Source organism: Procambarus clarkii, chromosome 41 (assembly GCF_040958095.1).
Source record: "Procambarus clarkii isolate CNS0578487 chromosome 41, FALCON_Pclarkii_2.0, whole genome shotgun sequence".
NCBI lineage: Eukaryota > Metazoa > Arthropoda > Malacostraca > Decapoda > Cambaridae > Procambarus > Procambarus clarkii.
Genome location: NC_091190.1, coordinates 7,165,046 through 7,182,866, shown reverse-complemented (window position 1 = coordinate 7,182,866; position 17,821 = coordinate 7,165,046). Strand labels below are relative to the sequence as shown.

General features: G+C 49.7%; 1 protein-coding gene across 1 annotated transcript in view; it reads left to right on the top strand.

The window, feature by feature from the left end:
* The window catches only part of LOC138373274 (ionotropic receptor 93a-like), a 398,668-nt gene that overhangs the window by 180,838 nt on the left and 200,009 nt on the right, over window positions 1–17,821 (top strand). The window contains exon 4 of the mRNA XM_069339316.1: window positions 4,579–4,672. Coding sequence (XP_069195417.1) covers window positions 4,579–4,672 — 94 coding nt within the window. The remainder of the gene's footprint in view (window positions 1–4,578; window positions 4,673–17,821) is intronic.

Genomic DNA, 17,821 nt, shown 5'->3' with positions numbered 1-17,821 from the left:
CTCTTTCTTCATCTCAACCCTAACTCCTTCTCTCTCTCTTTATCGCCATCCCTTAACTCACTGTCTCTCTCTTCATCACCACCCCTTAACTCCCAGCTTCTCTCTTCATTACCATCCTTTAACTTCCAGCCTTTCCCTTCATCACAAACCCTTAACTCTTTGCCTCTTTCTTCATCACCAACCCTTAACTCCCTGCCTCACTCTTCTGTACCACCTATTAACTCCCAGCCTCTCTATTAATCACCAACCCTTAACTCCCAGCCACTCTATTCATCACCAACCCTTAACTCGCAGCTTCTCCCTTCATCACCACCCCTTAACTCCCAGCCACTCTATTCACCACCACCCCTTAACTCCCAGCCACTCTATTCATCACCAACCCTTAACTCCCAGCCTCTCTCTTCATCACCACCCCTTAACTCACAGCCTCTCTCTTCATCACTAACCCTTAACTCCCAGCCTCTCTGTTCGTCACCACCCCTTAACCCCCAGCCTCTCTTTTCATCACCACCCCTTAACTCCCTGCCTCTCTTTTCATCACCAACCCTTAACTCCCAGCATCTCTCTTCATCACCAACCCTTAACTCCCAGCATCTCTCTTCATCACCAACCCTTAACTCCCAGCATCTCTCTTCATCACCAACCCTTAACTCCCAGCATCTTTCTTTTTCACAACCCCTTTACATCCTGCCTCTTTGTTCATCACCACCCCTTAACTCCCAGTCTCTCTCTTCATCACCACCCCTTAACTCCCAGTCTCTCTCTTCATATACACCCCTTAACTCTCTGCATCTCTCTTCATTACATACCATTAACTCCCTGCCTCTCTCTTCATTACAAACCCTTAACTCCTAGCCTCTCTCTTCATCACCACCCCTTAACTCCCAGCCTCTCCATCACTTGCTTCATCACGTAAAGAGAGCAGGAATGAAGAAGAAATTAATTCTTTTTTTCTGCAATGTGATAAGGGGTAGGCAGACCAGGAAAGTGGTACATAAAGGCAAACCAACAAAATCATTAGAGAGAGGAGGAGTGAAGAATAAGGAGAGGGGGAACAAGGTTCTGAAGACTGCATACACCACCATAGATGGAGTAAGATCGAAGATACTGGAGTTAAGTGATGAAATACAGCTACAGACACCAGACATTGTTGCACTCACGGAGACAAAACTTGAAGTTGTTATTTTAAATAAGGTCATATTCCCAAGGGGCTACTCAATTTGGAGACTGGACAGAAAAATTAGGAAAGGCGGTGGCGTTGCTGTGCTGGTGAAGGAACACCTAAAGGTGAAGGAAATTATGACTGCCAATCCACAAGAAGTTGACATAATAGCGCTAGAGATCTTCCATGAGGATGATAAACTAATGATCATAAATGCATGTAGTTAACCGCCAAGCAGCACATGGTCAAAGGAGGAGCTAGATAGTAAACGAGAAGGTCGTATAACAATAATGAGAAAGTTTATAGCGAGAGTGGATAACGATACATCACGACTGTTGATAGTCGGCGACTTCAACTTGAAATCCATCGACTGGGAAGCATATGAAGCTAAAACAGAAGATTTTTAGACGTGTAGATTTGTAGACCTCATCCTGGAAACATTCTTGTATCAACATGTTAAACAAGCTACGAGGATGAGGAAAGGGGACGTTCCCTCCATGCTAGATTTGATATTTACCAGGAAGGAGGAAGAAATATTTGACATTCAGTACCTTCCTCCCTTGGGTAAAAGTGACCATGTCTTTTTGGGAATAAAGTATGCAATGCGTTATAATCTGGAAGAAAATAAGGAGGTTGAAGCACTTGAAAAACCTGACTTCAGGAGAGGACATTATGGCGACCTTAGAATTGTTTTAGTGAGTATAATTGGACAGACTTGTTGCTAGGGAAGGAAGTTAATGAGATGTATGTCAAGTTTTGTGAAATATATGATAACGGCACAAAAAAATGTATACCAAAACAGAGATGCAGAACTAGGAAACAGGATTGGTTCAACAGAAAGTGCGAGAGGGCCAGAGACCAAAAGACACAAAAATGGAATCAATACAGGAAGAGGCCAAACCTCCAAACATACCAGCGATACAAAGATGTGAGAAACAACTACACGAAACAACAGGGAGCCAGTCGGCCGAGCAGAGGGAGCCGGTTGGCCGAGCGGACAGCACGCTGGACTTGTGATCCTGTGGTCCTGGGTTCGATCCCAGGCGCCGGCGAGAAACAATGGGCAGAGTTTCTTTCACCCTATACCCCTGTTACCTAGCAGTAAAATAGGTACCTGGGTGTTAGTCAGCTGTCACGGGCTGCTTCCTGGGGGTGGAGGCCTGGTCGAGGACCGGGCCGCGGGGACACAAAAAAAAAAAAGTCCCGAAATCATCTCAAGATAACCTCAAGATCTCAAGATAACGACAGTAAGGAGAGAGGCAGAAAGAAATTTTGAAAAAGGGATTGCAGATAAATGTAAAACAGAACCAGGTCTATTCTATAAATTCATAAACAACAAATCGCAGGTAAAGAATAATATTCAGAGGTTGAAAATGGGAAATAGATTCATGGAAAATGTAAAGGAAATGTGTGAAACATTAAACGAAAAGTTCCAAAGTGTGTTTGTACAAAATAAAATCGTCAGGGAACCAGACACAATAAGAATTTCAGAAAACAACATAGAGCACATAGAGGTGTCTAGAGACGAAGTGGAAAAAATGCTCAAGGAGCTAAGTAAGAACAAAGCAGTTGGTCCAGATGGAGTTTCACCATGGGTTCTGAGAGAATGTGCACCTGAGCTCAGCATTCCACTTTAACTGATTTTTCAGGCATCCCTGTTTACAGGAGTTTTAGCTGATGTGTGGAAAAAGGCTAACATAGTTCCAATCTACAAAAGTGGAAGCAGGAAAGACCCCCTTAATTATAGGCCTGTATCATTGACAAGTGTAATAGTCAAAATATTGGAAAAAATAATTAAAACTAAATGGGTAGAACACCTGGAGAAAAACGATATAATATCAGACAGACAGTATGGTTTTCGATCTGGAAGATCCTGTGTAACGAACTTACTGTTTTTATGATCGCGCCACAGAGATTTTACAGGAAAGAGATGGTTGGGTTGACTGCATCTATCTGGACCTAAAAAAGGCTTTCGACAGAGTTCCCCATAAGAGGTTGTTCTAGAAACTGGAACATATTGGAGGGGTGACAGGTAAGCTTCTAACATGGATGAAAAATTTCCTAACTGACAGAAAAATGAGGGCAGTAATCAGAAGCAAGGTTTCGGATTGGAGGAATGTCACGAGTGGAGTACCACAGGGTTCAGTTCATGCACCAGTGATGTTCATTGTCAACATAAACGATCTACCAGTGGGAATACAGAATTATATGAACATGTTTGCTGATGATGCTAAGATAATAGGAAGGATAAGAAACCTAGATGATTGTCATGCCCTTCAAGAAGACCTGGACAAAATAAGTATATGGGGCAACACTTGGCAAATGAAATTTAATATGAATAAATGCCATGTTATGGAATGTGGAATAGGAGAACATAGACCCCCACACAACCTATAAATTATGTGAGAAATCTTTAAAGAATTCTGACAAAAAAGGGATCTAGGGGTGGTTTTAGATAGAAAACTGTCACCTGAGGACCACATTAATAACATTGTGCAAGGAGCCTATGCTACACTTTCTAACTTCAGAATTGCTTTTAAATACATAGATGGAGAAATACTAAAGAAATTGTTTACGACTTTTGTTAGACCTAAGCTAGAATATGCAGCGGTTGTATGGTGCCCATATCTTAAGAAGCATATCAACAAACTGGAAAAGGTGCAACGACATGCCACTAAGTGGCTCCCAGAACTGAAGGGCAAGAGCTACGAGGAGAGGTTAAAGGCATTAAATATGCAAAAACTAGAAGATAGAAGAAAAAGAGGCGATATGATCACTACGTTCAAAATAGTAACAGAAAACGATAAAATTAATAGGGAAGAATTCCTGTGACCCGGAATGTCAAGAACAAGAGATCATAGATTTAAACTTACGAAACAAAGCTGCCGGAGAAATATAAGAAAATTCACTTTTGTAAACAGAGTGGTAGACGGTTGGAACAAGTTAAGTGAGAAGATGGTGGAGGCCAAAACCGTCAGTAATATCAAAGCGTTATATGGCAAGGAGTGCTGGGGAGACGGGACACCACGAGCGTAGCTCTCATCTTGTAACTACACTTAGGTAATTACACTTAGGTAATTACTAACCCTTAACTCCCAGCCTCTTTCTTCATCGCCAACCCTTAAATCCCAGCCTCTCTCTTCATCACCAACCCTTAACTCCCAGCCTCTCCATCACAAATCCCAGCCACTCTCTTCATCACCAATCCCTAACTCACTGCTTCTCTCTTCATCACCAACCTTTAACTCCCAGTCACTCTCTTCATCACCACCCCATAACTCCCTGCATCTCTCTTCATCACCACCCCTTACCCAATCCAAATTAACCTATCCTTACTTTTGCTAAGCCATCACAACCTATCATCAATTGACTTATCCATACCTAACATATATTAACGTTACTTAACCAAACGACAGATTCGTGGTGGTGGGCCTCTCCCGAGACCAGTTAGACGGCCTTATTCAATCCAAGAAAGGCAGGAAGACTGTGAACATTGTGGGTCTTGTTCAGGTGAGTGTGGGCCTTGTTCAGTTGAGTGTGGGCCTTGTTCAAGTGAGTGTGGGCCTTGTTCAGATGAGTGTGGGATTTGTTCAGGTGAGTGTGGGCCTTGTTCAGTTGAGTGTGGGCCTTGTTCAAGTGAGTGTGGGCCTTGTTCAGATGAGTGTGGGATTTGTTCAGGTGAGTGTGGGCCTTGTTCAGATGAGTGTGGGCCTTGTTCAGTTGAGTGTGGACCTTGTTCAGGAGAGTGTGGGCCTTGTTCAGGAGAGTGTGGGCCTTGTTCAGGTGAGAGGGGGGCCTTGTTCAGATGAGTGTGGGATTTGTTCAGGTGAGTGTGGGCCTTGTTCAGATGAGTGTGGGCCTTGTTCATATGAGTGTGGGTCTTGTTCACATGAGTGTGGGCCTTGTTCACATGAGTGTGGGCCTTGTTCACATGAGTGTGGGCCTTGTTCAGGTGAGAGTGGGCCTTGTTCAGGTGAGTGTGGGTCTTGTTCAGATGAATGTGGGCCTTGTTCAGATGAGTGTGAGCCTTGTTCAGATGAGTGTGTGCCTTGTTCAGATGAGTGTGGGCCTTGTTCAGGTGCGTGAGGGCCTTGTTCTGGTGTGTGAGGGCCTTGTTCAGGTGAGTGTGGGCCTTGTTCAGGTGTGTGTGGGCCTTGTTCAGGTGAGTGTGTGGGCCTTGTTCAGGTGAGTGTGGGCCTTGTTCAGGTGTGTGTGGGCCTTGTTCAGGTGAGTGTGGGCCCTTGTTCAGGTGAGTGTGGGCCTTGTTCTGGTGAGTGTGGGTTTTGTTCTGGTGTGTGTGGGCCATGTTCTAGGTGAGTGTGGGCCTTGTTCAGGTGCGTGTGAGCCTTGTTCTGGTGTGTGTGGGGTTTGTTTAGGTGAGTGTGGGCCTTGTTCAGGTGTGTGCGGGCCTTGTTCAGGTGAGTGTGGGCCTTGTTCAGGTGTGTATGGACCTTGTTCAGGTGAGTGTGGGCCTTGTTCAGGTGAGGGGGGCCTTGTTCAGGTGTGTGTGGGTCTTGTTCTGGTGAATGTGGCCCTTGTTCAGGTGAGTGTGGGCCTTGATCAGGTGAGTGTGGGCTTTGTTCAAGTGAGTGTGGGTCTTGTTCTGGTGAGCGTGGGCCTTGCTCAGGTGTGTGGGCCTTGTTCAGGTGAGTGTGTGCCTTGTTCAGGTGAGTGTGGGCCTTGTTCAGGTAAGTGTGCGTCTTGATCAGGTGAGTGTGGGTCTTGTTCTGGTGAGTGTGGGTCTTGTTCAGGTGAGTGTAGGCCTTGTTCAGGTGAGTGTGGGCCTTGTTCAGGTGAATGTGGGCCTTGTTCTGGTGAGTGTGGGTCTTGTTCTGGTGAGTGTAGGTCTTGTTCAGGTGAGTGTGGGCCTTGTTTAGGTGAGTGTGGGTCTTGCTCTGGCGAGTGTGGGTCTTGTTCAGGTGAGTGTGGGCCTTGTTTAGGTGAGTGTGAGCCTTGTTCTGGCGAGTGTGGGTCTTGTTCTGTGGAGAGTGGGCTTTGTTCTGATGAGTGTGGGCCTTGTTCAGGTGTGTTTTGGCCTTGTTCAGGTGTGTGTGGGTCTAGTTCTGGTGAGTGTGGGCCTTGTTCAGGTGAGTGTATGCCTTGCTCTGTTGAGTGGGGGATCTTGTTCTGATGAGTGTGGGTCTTGTTCAGGTGAGTGTGGGCCTTGTTCTGGTGATGTGTGGGTCTTGTTCTGGTGAGTGTGGGCCTTGTTCAGGTGTGTGTGGGCTTTGTTCTGGTCAGTGTGGGCCTGGTTCAGGTGTGTGTGGGTCTTGTTCTGGTGAGAGTGGGCCTTGTTCAGGTGAGTGTGGGACTTGTTCAGGTGAGTTTGGGCCTTGTTCATGTGAGTGTAGGCCTTGTTCTGGTGAGTGTGGGCCTTGTTCAGGTGAGTGTGGGTCTTGATCAGGTGAGTGTGGGTCTTGTTATGGTGAGTTTGTGGGTCTTGTTCTGGTGAGCGTGGGGCCTTGTTCAGGTGAATGTGGGCCTTGTTCAAATGAGAATGGGTCTTCTTCTGGTGAGTGTGGGCCTTGTTCAGGTGTGTGTGGGTCTTGTTCTGGTGAGAGTGGGCCTTGTTCAGGTGAGTGTGGGACTTGTTCAGGTGAGTTTGGGCCTTGTTCATGTGAGTGTAGGCCTTGTTCTGGTGAGTGTGGGCCTTGTTCAGGTGAGTGTGGGTCTTGATCAGGTGAGTGTGGGTCTTGTTATGGTGAGTTTGTGGGTCTTGTTCTGGTGAGTGTGGGGGGCCTTGTTCAGGTGAATGTGGGCCTTGTTCAAATGAGAATGGGTCTTGTTCTGGTGAGTGTGGGCCTTGTTCAGGTGAGTGTGGGCCTTGTTCGGGTGAGTGTGGGCCTTGTTGTAGTGAGTGTGACCTTGTTCAGGTGAGTGTGGGATTTGTTCAGGTGTGTGGGCCTCTTTCAGGTAAGTATGTAGGACTTGTTCAGGTGAGTGTGTGCCTTGTTCAGGTGAGTGTGGGCCTTGTTCTGGTGAGAGTGGGTCTTGCTCTGGTGAGTGTGGGCCTTGTTCAGGTGAGTGTGTGGGCGTTGTTCAAGTGAGTGTGGGCCTTGTTAAGGTGAGTATGGGCCTTGATCAGGTGTGTGTGGACCTTGTTCAGGTGTGTGTGGGTCTTGTTAAGGTGAGTGAGCCTTGTTCAGGTGAGTGTGGGTCCTGCTCAGGTGTGTGAGGGCCTTGTTCTATTAAGTGAGGGCCTTGTTCAGTTGTGTGTTGGCCTTGTTCTGGTGAGTGAGGGGTCTTGTTATGGTGAGTGTGGGGCCTTGTTCAGGTGAGCGTGGGCCTTGTTCAGGTGAGTATGGGCTTTGTTCAGGTGTGTGTGGGCCTTGTTCAGGTGAGTGTGGGCCTTGTTCAGATGTAAGTGGGCCTTGTTCACATGTGTGTGGTTCTTGATCTGGTGAGTGTGGGCCTTGTTCACGTTAGTGCGGGCCTTGTTCAGGTGAGTGTGGGCCTTGTTCTAGTGAGTGTGGACCTTGTTCAGGTGAGTGTGGGCCTTGTTCAGGTATCTGTGGGCCTTGTTCAGGTGAGTATGTGGGCCTTGTTCAGGTGAGTGTGGGCCTTGTTCAGGTGAGTGTGGGCCTAGTTCTAGTGAGTGTGGATCTTGTTCTGGGGAGTGTGGGTCTTGTTCAGGTGAGTGTGGGTCTTGTTCTGGCGACTGTGGGTCTTGTTCAATTGAGTGAGGGTCTTGTTCTGGTGAGTGTTGGCCTTGTTCTGGTGAGTGTGGGCCTTGTTAAGGTGTGTGTCTTGGTCTGGTTCTGGTGAGTGTGGGCCTTGTTCTGGAGAGATGGGGGTCTTTTTCAGGTGAGTGTGGGCCTTTTTTAGTTGAGTGTGGGCCTTGTTCAGGCGAGTGTGGGTCTTGTTCTGGCGAGTGTGGGCCTTGTTCTGGTGTGTGTGTGTGGGCATTGTTCAGGTATGTGTGGGCCTTGTTCTGGTGAGCGTGGGCCATGTTCAGGTGTGTGTGGACCTTGTTCTGGAGAGTGTGGGCCTTTTTCAGGTGGGTGTGGGCCTTGATCTGGTGAGAGTGGGTCTTGTTCTTGTGAGTGTTTTGGCCTTGATCAGGTGTGTGTTGGCCCTGTTCCGGTGAGTGTGGGTCTTGTTCAGGTGAGAGAGGCCTTGTTCAGGTGAGTGTGGGTCTTGTTCAGGTTAGTGTGTGGGCCTTGTTCTGGTGAGTGTGGGCCTTGTTCTGGTGAGTGTGGGCCTTGTTTAGGTGAGTGTGGGTCTCGTTCTCGTGAGTGTGGGCCTTGTTCAGGTGAGTGTGGGCCCTGTTCAGGTGAGTGTGGGCCTTGTTCAGGTGTGTGTGGGTCTTGTTCTGGTGAGTGTGGGTCTTGTTCAGGTGAATGTGGGCCTTGTTCAGGTGAGTGTGGGCCTTGTTCACTTGTGTATGGGTCTAGTTCTGGTGAGTGTGGGCCTTGTTCAGGTGAGTGTGGGCCTTGCTCTGTTGAGTAGGGATCTTGTTCTGATGAGTGTGGGTCTTGTTCAGGTGAGTGTGGGCCTTGTTCTGGTGATGTGTGGGCCTTGTTCAGGTGTGTGTGAGTCTTGTTCTGGTGAGAGTGGGCCTTGTTCAGGTGAGTGTAGGCCTTGTTCTGGTGAGTGTGGGTCTTGTTCAGGTGAGTGTGGGTCTTGATCAGATGAGTGTGGGTCTTGTTATGGTGAGTTTGTGGGTCTTGTTCTGGTGAGTGTGGGGCCTTGTTCAGGTGAATGTGGGCCTTGTTCAAGTGAGAATGGGTCTTGTTCTGGTGAGTGTGGGCCTTGTTCAGGTGAGTGTGGGCCTTGTTCAGGTGAGTGTGGGCCTTGTTGTAGTGAGTGTGACCTTCTTCAGATGAGTGTGGGATTTGTTCAGGTGTGTGGGCCTTGTTCAGGTGAGTATGTGGGCCTTGTTCAGGTGAGTGTGTGCCTTGTTCAGGTGAGTGTGGGCCTTGTTCTGGTGAGAGTGGGTCTTGCTCTGGTGAGTGTGGGCCTTGTTCAGGTGAGTGTGTGGGCGTTGTTCAAGTGAGTGTGGGCCTTGTTCAGGTGTGTGTGGGCCTTGTTCATGTGTGTAGGCCTTGTTCACGTGAGTGTGGGCCTTATTCAGGTGAGTGTGTGCCTTGTTCCAGTGAGTGTGGACCTTGTTCAGGTGAGTGTGGGCCTTGTTCTGATGTTTGTGGGCCTTGTTCAGGTGAGTATGTTGGACTTGTTCAGGTGAGTGTGGGTCCTGTTCTCGTGTGGGCCTTGTTCAGGTGAGTGTGGGCCTTATTCATGTGAGTGTGCGCCTTGTTCTAGTGAGAGTGGACCTTGTTCAGGTGAGTGTGGGCCTCATTCAGGTGAATGTACTCCATGTTCTTGTGAGTGTGGGGTCTTGTTATGGTGAGTGTGGGCCTCGTTCAGGTGTGTGTGTGGGCGTTGTTCAGGTGAGTATGGGCCTTGTTCAGGTGTATGTGGGCCTTGTTCAGGTGAGTGGGCCTTGTTCAGGTTAGTGTGGGTCTTGCTCAGGTGTGTGAGGGCCTTGTTCTTTTGAGTGAGGGCCTTGTTCAGTTGTGTGTTGGCCTTGTTCTGGTGAGTTTGGGTCTTTTTCTGGTGAGTGTGGGCCTTGTTCAGATGTGAGTGGGGCCTTGTTCACGTGTGTGTGGGTCTTGTTCTGGTGAGTGTGGGCCTTGTTCAGGTTAGTGAGGGCCTTGTTCTGGCATCTGTGGGTCTTATTCAAGTGAGTGTGGGTCTTGTTCTGGTGAGTGTTGGCCTTGTTCTGGTGAGTGTGGGTCTTGTTGAGGTGTGTGTTGGTCTTGTTCTGGTGAGTGTGGGCCTAGTTCTGAAGAGATGGGGGGTCTTATTCAGGTGTGTGTGGGCCTTTTTAGTTGAGTGTGAGCCTTGTTCTGGCGAGTATGGGTCTTGTTCTGGCGAGTGTGGGCCTTGTTCTGGTGTGTGTGTGTGTGGGCCTTTTTCAGGTGTGTGTGGGCCCTGTTCAGATGTGTGTGGGCCTTGTTCTGGTGAGCGTGGGCCTTGTTCAGGTGTGTGTGGGCCTTGTTCTGGTGAGTGTGGGCCTTTTTCAGGTGGGTGTGCGTCTTGTTCTGGTGGGTGTAGGCCTTGTTCAGTTGAGTGTGGGCCTTGTTCTGGTGATAGTTGGTCTTGTTATGGTGAGTGTAGGTCTTGTTCTGGTGAGTGTGGGCCTTGTTCAGGTGTGTGTCGGCCTTGTTCTGGTGAGTTTAGGTCTTGTTCAGGTGAGTGTGGGCCTTGTTCTGGTGAGTGTTGGCTTCGTTCTGGTGAGTATGGGCCTTGTTCAGGTGTGTCGGCCTTGTTCTGGTGAGTTTAGGTCTTGTTCAGGTGAGTGTGGGCCTTGTTCTGGTGAGTGTTGGCCTCGTTCTGGTGAGTGAGGGCCTTGTTGATGTGTGTGTTGGTCTTGTTCTGGTGAGTGTAAGCCTTGTTCTGGAGAGATGGGGGTCTTGTTCAGGTGAGTGTGGGCCTTTTTTAGTTGAATGTGGGCCTTGTTCTGGCGAGTGTGGGTCTTGTTCTGGCGAGTGTGGGCCTTGTTCTGGTGTGTGTGTGAGCCTTGTTCTGGTGTGTGTGTGGGCCTTGTTCAGCTGTGTGTGGGCCTTATTCTGGTGAGCTTTGGCCTTGTTCAGGTGTTTGTGAGCCTTGTTCTGGTGAGTGTGGGCCTTTTTCAGGAGCGTGTGGGTCTTGTTCTGGTGAGTGTGGGTCTTGTTCTTGTGAGTGTTTTGGCCTTGTTCAGGTGTGTGTGGGCCCTGTTCTGGTGAGTGTGGGTCTTGTTCAGGTGAGTGTGAGCCTTGTTATGGTGAGTGTGGGTCTTGTTCTGGTGAGTGTGGGCCTTGTTCAGGGGTGTGTCGGCCTTGTTCTGGTGAGTGTGGGCTTTGTTCAGGTGTGTGTGGGTCTTGTTCTGGTGAGTGTAGGTCTTGTTCAGGTGAGTGTGGGCCTTGTTCATGTGAGTGTGGGCCTCGTTCAGGTGAGTGTGGGCCTTGTTCTGGTGAGTGTGGGCCTTGTTCAGGTGAGTGTGGGCCTTGTTCAGGTGAGTGTGGGTCTTGTTCTCGTCAGTGTGGGCCTTGTTCAAGTGAGTGTGGGCCTTGTTCAGGTAAGTGTAGGTCTTGTTCAGGTGAGTGTGGGTCTTGTTCTCGTGTGGGCCTTGATCAGGTGAGTGTGGGCCTTATTCATGTGAGTGTGCGCCTTGTTCTATTGAGTGTGGACCTTGTTGAGGTGAGTGTGGGCCTCGTTCAGGTGAGTGTGAGGCATGTTCCTGTGAGTGTGGGTCTTGTTATAATGAGTGTTGGCCTTGTTCAGGGTGTGTGTGGGCGTTGTTCAGGTATGTGTGGGCCTTGTTCAGGTGAGTGGGCCATGTTCAGGTAAGTGTGGGTCTTGCTCAGGTGTGTGAGGGCCTTGTTCTATTGGGTGAGGGCCCTGTTCAGTTGTGTGTTGGCCTTTTTCTGGTGAGTGAGGGGTCGCACCCCGTACACCAAACACCACCCCGCCCGCCAGCCCCACCGACCGGGCTGGCGGGCGGGGTGGTGTTTGTCCTGGGTGGCTGGCCTCCACCCGCGGGCAGGCGCGCACATGGGTGCCGCCCACAGGAGTACCCACGCAGCTGGGGAATCTCAACCCCTGCCTTTGTTCTACACTGGGGTGGCAATGGCCGGCGGCGTCCCCACTGACGCAGCCTGGCGGAATGCAAAGTCCAACATGGGCCTGTAATATCACATACACGTACACTGCCCAACATCAATTGTCCATTGCCACTAGACAGGATACTCGACACACCTGTTACACCCTGAGGCTCTGCCAGCCTGCCTCATGCGTTCACACAGTCAACTGTCTCTTAGCTTTTTACTGTTTCTTCCGTAAATCCCTGGCCCCAATTCACTTAATTACGCCTTGACACAACCCCTGATGGCAGGAGTGCCACCAATCGAGTAATTTGGACGACAGAAGCGATTAACAGGGGGTGGAGGGGGAAAATTCCCCCCCTCCACCCAGACACGTCTTCCTTCCCTGGCCGCCCAATTCAAACTGAAGATTTCGCGGGCTAAGGGAACTCAAATACCCATACCTTCTCCCTACAATGCCTAGACCAATCAGCTTGGAGCCGGCACAGCTCCTCGTGCCGGACCCAATCATAGTTCTTCGCGCCAAAACTAGGCTTGGACCACACGTGCCCCAAACCAATCACCTCTCTCCGTCACCCTCGGGCGTCCCGTTACGTCACAAGGAGGGTGAGGCCTAGAGTGGCGTGATGTCTCCCATGTGGGGGGGGGGGCAACGTTCACTCCACTCTCTCTCCCCTCCCCCTGTAAAACCGTTGGGAGAGTCAAATACCTCCCTACACCACTTCACTCTCAATTCCCATCCTATTTCACAGAAACAGGAAAATCTCTGTAATTCTCTCTACAGAGCAATCACAGACTTCTAACTACTCTCAAATGATAGTTCTTGACATAAGCTTTCATTCAACACCCAACAAGCATATGTTATTTTGAAAGCTTCAGTTTCTAGAGTGTCTAGCCTACTCTAGAACCTAGGAAAACTAGCTGAGGGATCTAGATCCCTCACAGTACTGAGGTGGCATGCACGCGTCTCATCACACTGGATGAGGCTATTGGGGGAGAGACCCCAGTGAGAGATAACACAGTGGGAGAGACCCCAGTGAGAGACAACCTGGAGGTAGAGACCCCTGTGGGTGACGTCACCGAGAATGATGTCACTAAATCACGCGCGCTACGGAAGAAAATGTAGTCACGGGGGAATCTAGCCCTTTAAATACTCCGTTGGAGGAATTCTATGGGGAAGAATCTCAGCCCAAAAGGTCCTTGTGGACGACATCAACTCAAAGAGTAGGTATTACAGGCTCGCATTTATTTACCTTAGAGGAGTACCGTAACCAAGTTAGGGAGTTGGGATTCGTAGGGAATAAAGTAGCAGAGCAAGCTATAAAACTCTGGACTGATCAGCTGGCAGAGAAAGCAAACTCTGAACTGATCAGCAGGAGAGAGAAAACAAACGCTGGACTGATCAGCAGAACCGAGAAAGTACTGAACGCATAGCTCGCATGCAGTTGCAAGCAAGGCAGGATGACCAGACAAGTGGTCGTTCAACTGAGACTAACGTTGAACAAGGTAAGACTGTCAAACTACCTAAACTAGCTAACTTTGATGAAAGGGACGACTCGATGGATGCATACATCAAGCGTTTCGAAGGTCACGCCGCTGATTGCGGGTGGGAAAGATCAAAGTGGGCACTCGCTCTTAGTGCATTGTTAAAGGGTAGGGCACTAACCATCTACCACAGTCTGGGTCCGCACCAGCGCGGAGATTACGAGGCATTGACAACAGCGCTGCTGAACGGTTTTGGCATCACTGCAGACCGGATACTAGAGAATTTCTGTAGAGCTCAATTGCAAAAAGGAGAGACATATGTGTTAATGTTACAGCGGTTAGAATCGAGTCTAAACCGTTACTGTGAACTCATGGAGACTGCTCCTGGGAGCATGGAGTTCTGTCAACTGATGATTCGTGAACAGTTCTAAGAAGCATGTGAATCGTCTCTGCGTGTCAAGCTCAAAGAGCAAGAAATTATGTCAAATCTGTCTATGGCCAAGCAAGCTGATCTGTGGGTTGGGGCCAGGAGACAGGTGAAAGGGGTGAAGCCGCACGAGAAGCTTCATGCTACAGGGACTGGCGAGGACGCTAAGCCTAAGACTGGTGTGTCGGGGGAGCAGGGAAACTCATCCAACAAGCATGTGCACAAGTGCTACACCTGTGGTAAGCCAGGTCATCGGGCAGCTGATTGCAAGGTAAACCCGAAGTCAGGTTATCTTGAGGTTATCTTGAGATGATTTCGGGGCTTTAGTGTCCCCGCGGCCCGGTCCTTGACCAGGCCTCTACCTCCAGGAAGCTGCCAGTGACAGCTGACTAACACCCAGGTACCTATTTTACTGCTAGGTAACAGGGGCATAGGGTGAAAGAAACTCTGCCCAATGTTTCTCGCCGGCGCCTGGGATCGAACCCAGGACCACAGGATCACAAGTCCAGCGTGCTGTCCGCTCGGCCGACCGGCTCCCTCCCTCCAGGTTACATAGCAGGTGTGAGCTCAAGTGGTAAGAAACATCCGAACGTCTGAAAGGATCCACTAACTTGGACCCTTGAGGTGGTGGACGGAAATGTTAACGGAAAATCGGCGAAAATCTTCCGTGACAAAGGCGCCACTACCCACCTGGTGAGAAAAAGCTTAGTAAAGCCAGGATCTGAGACAGGTAGACATATCTATGTCAAATTCCCAAATGGCTATACTAAAGAGATGGTGGAGGTGTATGTGTGGGTCGACACACCTTACATCAAAGGTATAATCCGCGCCGTTCAACAGGAACGTGCTGTATATGGATTATTATTGGGGAATGTACCGGGAGTCTCTGAATGCCCAAGTCCGCCCTCAAAGAAAACGGGGGAGAGTGAGGTGCGCAGTCGCCCTCAGTTAACTGATGCCAAGGGCGACTTGCCCGGGGATGACGTCACAGGGAGTGACCACACCCTCACCCAGCTGAAGAATAAGGGAGTGTCTGCAAAGGTGAAAAAAGCAAAAGAACACATGCTCAAACGTTACGAGGACCCTCCTGTAGATGGATCCACAAAGCCGAAGAAGCATGTAAGACGTAAGAACAGGAGAGGACCACGGGGCTCGACATCGACAGGGCCGATCGACCACCCACTGCTCTCAGCAACGATCGCCGGTGTCTCAGTGATAACCGCCGACGAGGAGGAAGGTCAGCCAGGTCTCTTCAATCAACAGCAGCAGGATACACACCGAGATGTTAAGGTTGATGATCAGCTGTCTGAAGATCAAGTCGACCAGGTTACTCGACTGGTAGCAGAGTATAAGGAGGTACTCTCTGGCGTCACTAAAGTAGCAAAGGTAGAGGGTTACCGCATACCTTTGTATGCGGTAACCCGCATACAAAGAGGGTTCGTACCGCTAGAGCAGCAAGCGGTACGAACAAACCCATATCCTGTTCCTCATCACCTTGTATCACAGGTGAGAGAAGAACTGGCATCTATGATTAATGCGGGAGTAATAGAGAAGTCGACCTCACCGTACTCAAGCCTGGGGGAGGTGTGTGCATCTGCCTCGACTTCAGGAAGTTGAACTCCATCATAGAGTTTGATGCTGAACCGATGTTCAATCAAAATGAAATCTTCTCGAGGTTAGCTTCCAGTTGCTATTTCTCCAAGCTTGATCTGACAAAAGGATTTTGGCAGATTCCATTAGATGAAGACAGTAAGCGCTGCACTGCCTTCATGACAAGCGAAGGTCTCTTCCAGTTCACAGTTCTTCCGTTTGGACTGGTAAACGCCCCAGCAGTGTTCAACAGAACTATGCGCAAGGTCTTGGAGGGAATTACTGGAGTAGAAGTGTTCGTGGACGATGTGCTCATCCACTCTGGTACGTGGGAAGAACATCTGACCTTGCTAAGGCAGGTGTTGGCAAGATTACAAGAACTAGGAATGGTTGCAAAACCCACTAAGTGTGAGTTGGGGTGCAAGGAAGTCAGGTACCTTGGTCACGTGATGGGGGGAGGGTTCACCAGGCCGCTGTGTGAGAAGATCACCAAGATCAGTGAAGCCGCTCCACCCACCACCAAGACGCAGGTAAAGTCATTCGTGGGACTTGCAGGGTACTACAGAACTTTCATTCCCAATTTCACGTCCATAGCAACTCCGCTAACTAATCTCACCAAGAAGAATGCACCTGTTAGAGTACGTTGGACAGAAATGGAGAACTCAGCATTCTCGACGCTCAAGAAGAAGCTGACTGAAGCACCCATCCTTAGACTACCAGATTCTACCAGGGAGTACATCTTCCGGACAGATGCCTCAAATACAGGTATTGGTGCTGTACTCATGCAAGAGTACGACGGTGAAATCTGGCCAGTTGCGTACTCTAGTCGTAAATTGAGCAATGCTGAGCAGAAGTACCCCACTGTAGAAAAGGAACTCCTTGCTGCTGTCGTGGGAGTAAGGAAATTCTACCAGTATCTGTGTGGCAAGCGTTTCACGTTTCAAGATCACCAACCCCTCAGCCACATTGATACGCTTAAAAACGCAAACCCTAAAATAATGCGCTGGGTGTTGTTCCTTCAACAGTTCACATTCCGCGTGGTTTACATAAAGGGAGCCGACAACGTTGGTGCTGACTGGTTGAGTAGGTCAGGGGTGATTAACGAGACGTCGAACGAGGGAGACATGAGCGAGGAAATGCAACGCGAATCACCGGACACTGGTTCCCAGTGTGCCTCTGATGTTTCAGGCATGACAGGTGGAGAGAGGCAGTGGACAGACTAGCGTCACTCAGGGTTTAGAGGTGTTGAGCCGACCCAGACCTGGAGCTACGTCCGACCACAGTGCCTGCTCTAGACCTGACCAGATAGCCACATGTGACACGGTGACTGAAGAAATTCCTCACTTACCAGAAGAGAACAGTCTAGACGAGGACCCGCCTCGCCAAGCTGTATAGAAAACGGGGTCCGCTCGACCCGGCTGCACCATGTGCACTCTGAGTGCGTGCACGTGCAGTCAGCGGTGTGAGAGGTGGAACGAGCACCACTCTGTGGAGCTCGATCTTTGTTGGGGGGTGATATGGGGGTATGTCTCCCAAGATTCTCCCACAGCTGACTTGAATGGCTCATTGCAGTGCACAGTGCACCGACTTCGTGCACAAGGTCCTATTTCTGTTAACCCTGGATAGTGACCTGGCATGTTGGGTATCTCCAGAATGCCCACTTAACCAGGAACACTTTCATAATACGGAGGCCGCCGTATGTCCAGGCAGGAAGTAGATACAGGGAGTTAAGCATACTTGCCACCAAGGGTCAATGAGTACATTGGCCGGTGGGAGCGTGGGACAAAGGGGAGACGGCAGCAGCGTCTGACCTCTGGGGTCAACCGGCGCTATGGAAAATAACAGCTATGACGTGGTCGTGACGTGTTCATGACGTCACTCCTGCTACTGATCATCGAACGGTCAATATGATTGGTTCCTACTCATTTGCTGCAATGTTATTGGTAAAATCGTAACCTTTTGTGTTGGATGCCCACGAGACGCCCTGAGCTTCAGGAAAAAGCATTCTCGTGAGGGATCTCTTGCAAAGAGGACGTGTAGCTGTTCTGTCTATCGGCCAATAGACTGAACAACCGTCCATTCCTCACTGTCAAGTTAACTCAGCGTCTGGAAAATATATCACACACTCGCCCAGAATCACGAGTGTGAATATATTGTTCAGAAGCCTAAAGTGACAAATCTCCAGAGCGAAACAGACTGGTATCAGGTAACCCCTGGTGACAAAGGTCGTTGTGAGTGACTTAGAGTGAACTAAGGCAGTGCCGCCGGCTAAGTAATCTGTGTGTGACTTTACCACAGTGTACCTGTACCACAGTGTACAGTGTAGTGCATGGTACCATATAACCTCAGCTGCCACTCTGTCCCGAGCGTGTACCTCAGTACCTCGAGGCGCCCGCCGCCGCCCTCACTGTACCACATGACGTCACCACCCTTACTCACTGCCAGTGCCAAGTGTGTGTGCGTGTGTCTGTCTGTTAAGCATACAGCACGCCCTCCTGCAGTACCCCCGTGTCAGTACGGATTGTGGGAAGCCTGTCGTCAATGGTCTCACGTCAGAACGAGCGCCCAGCT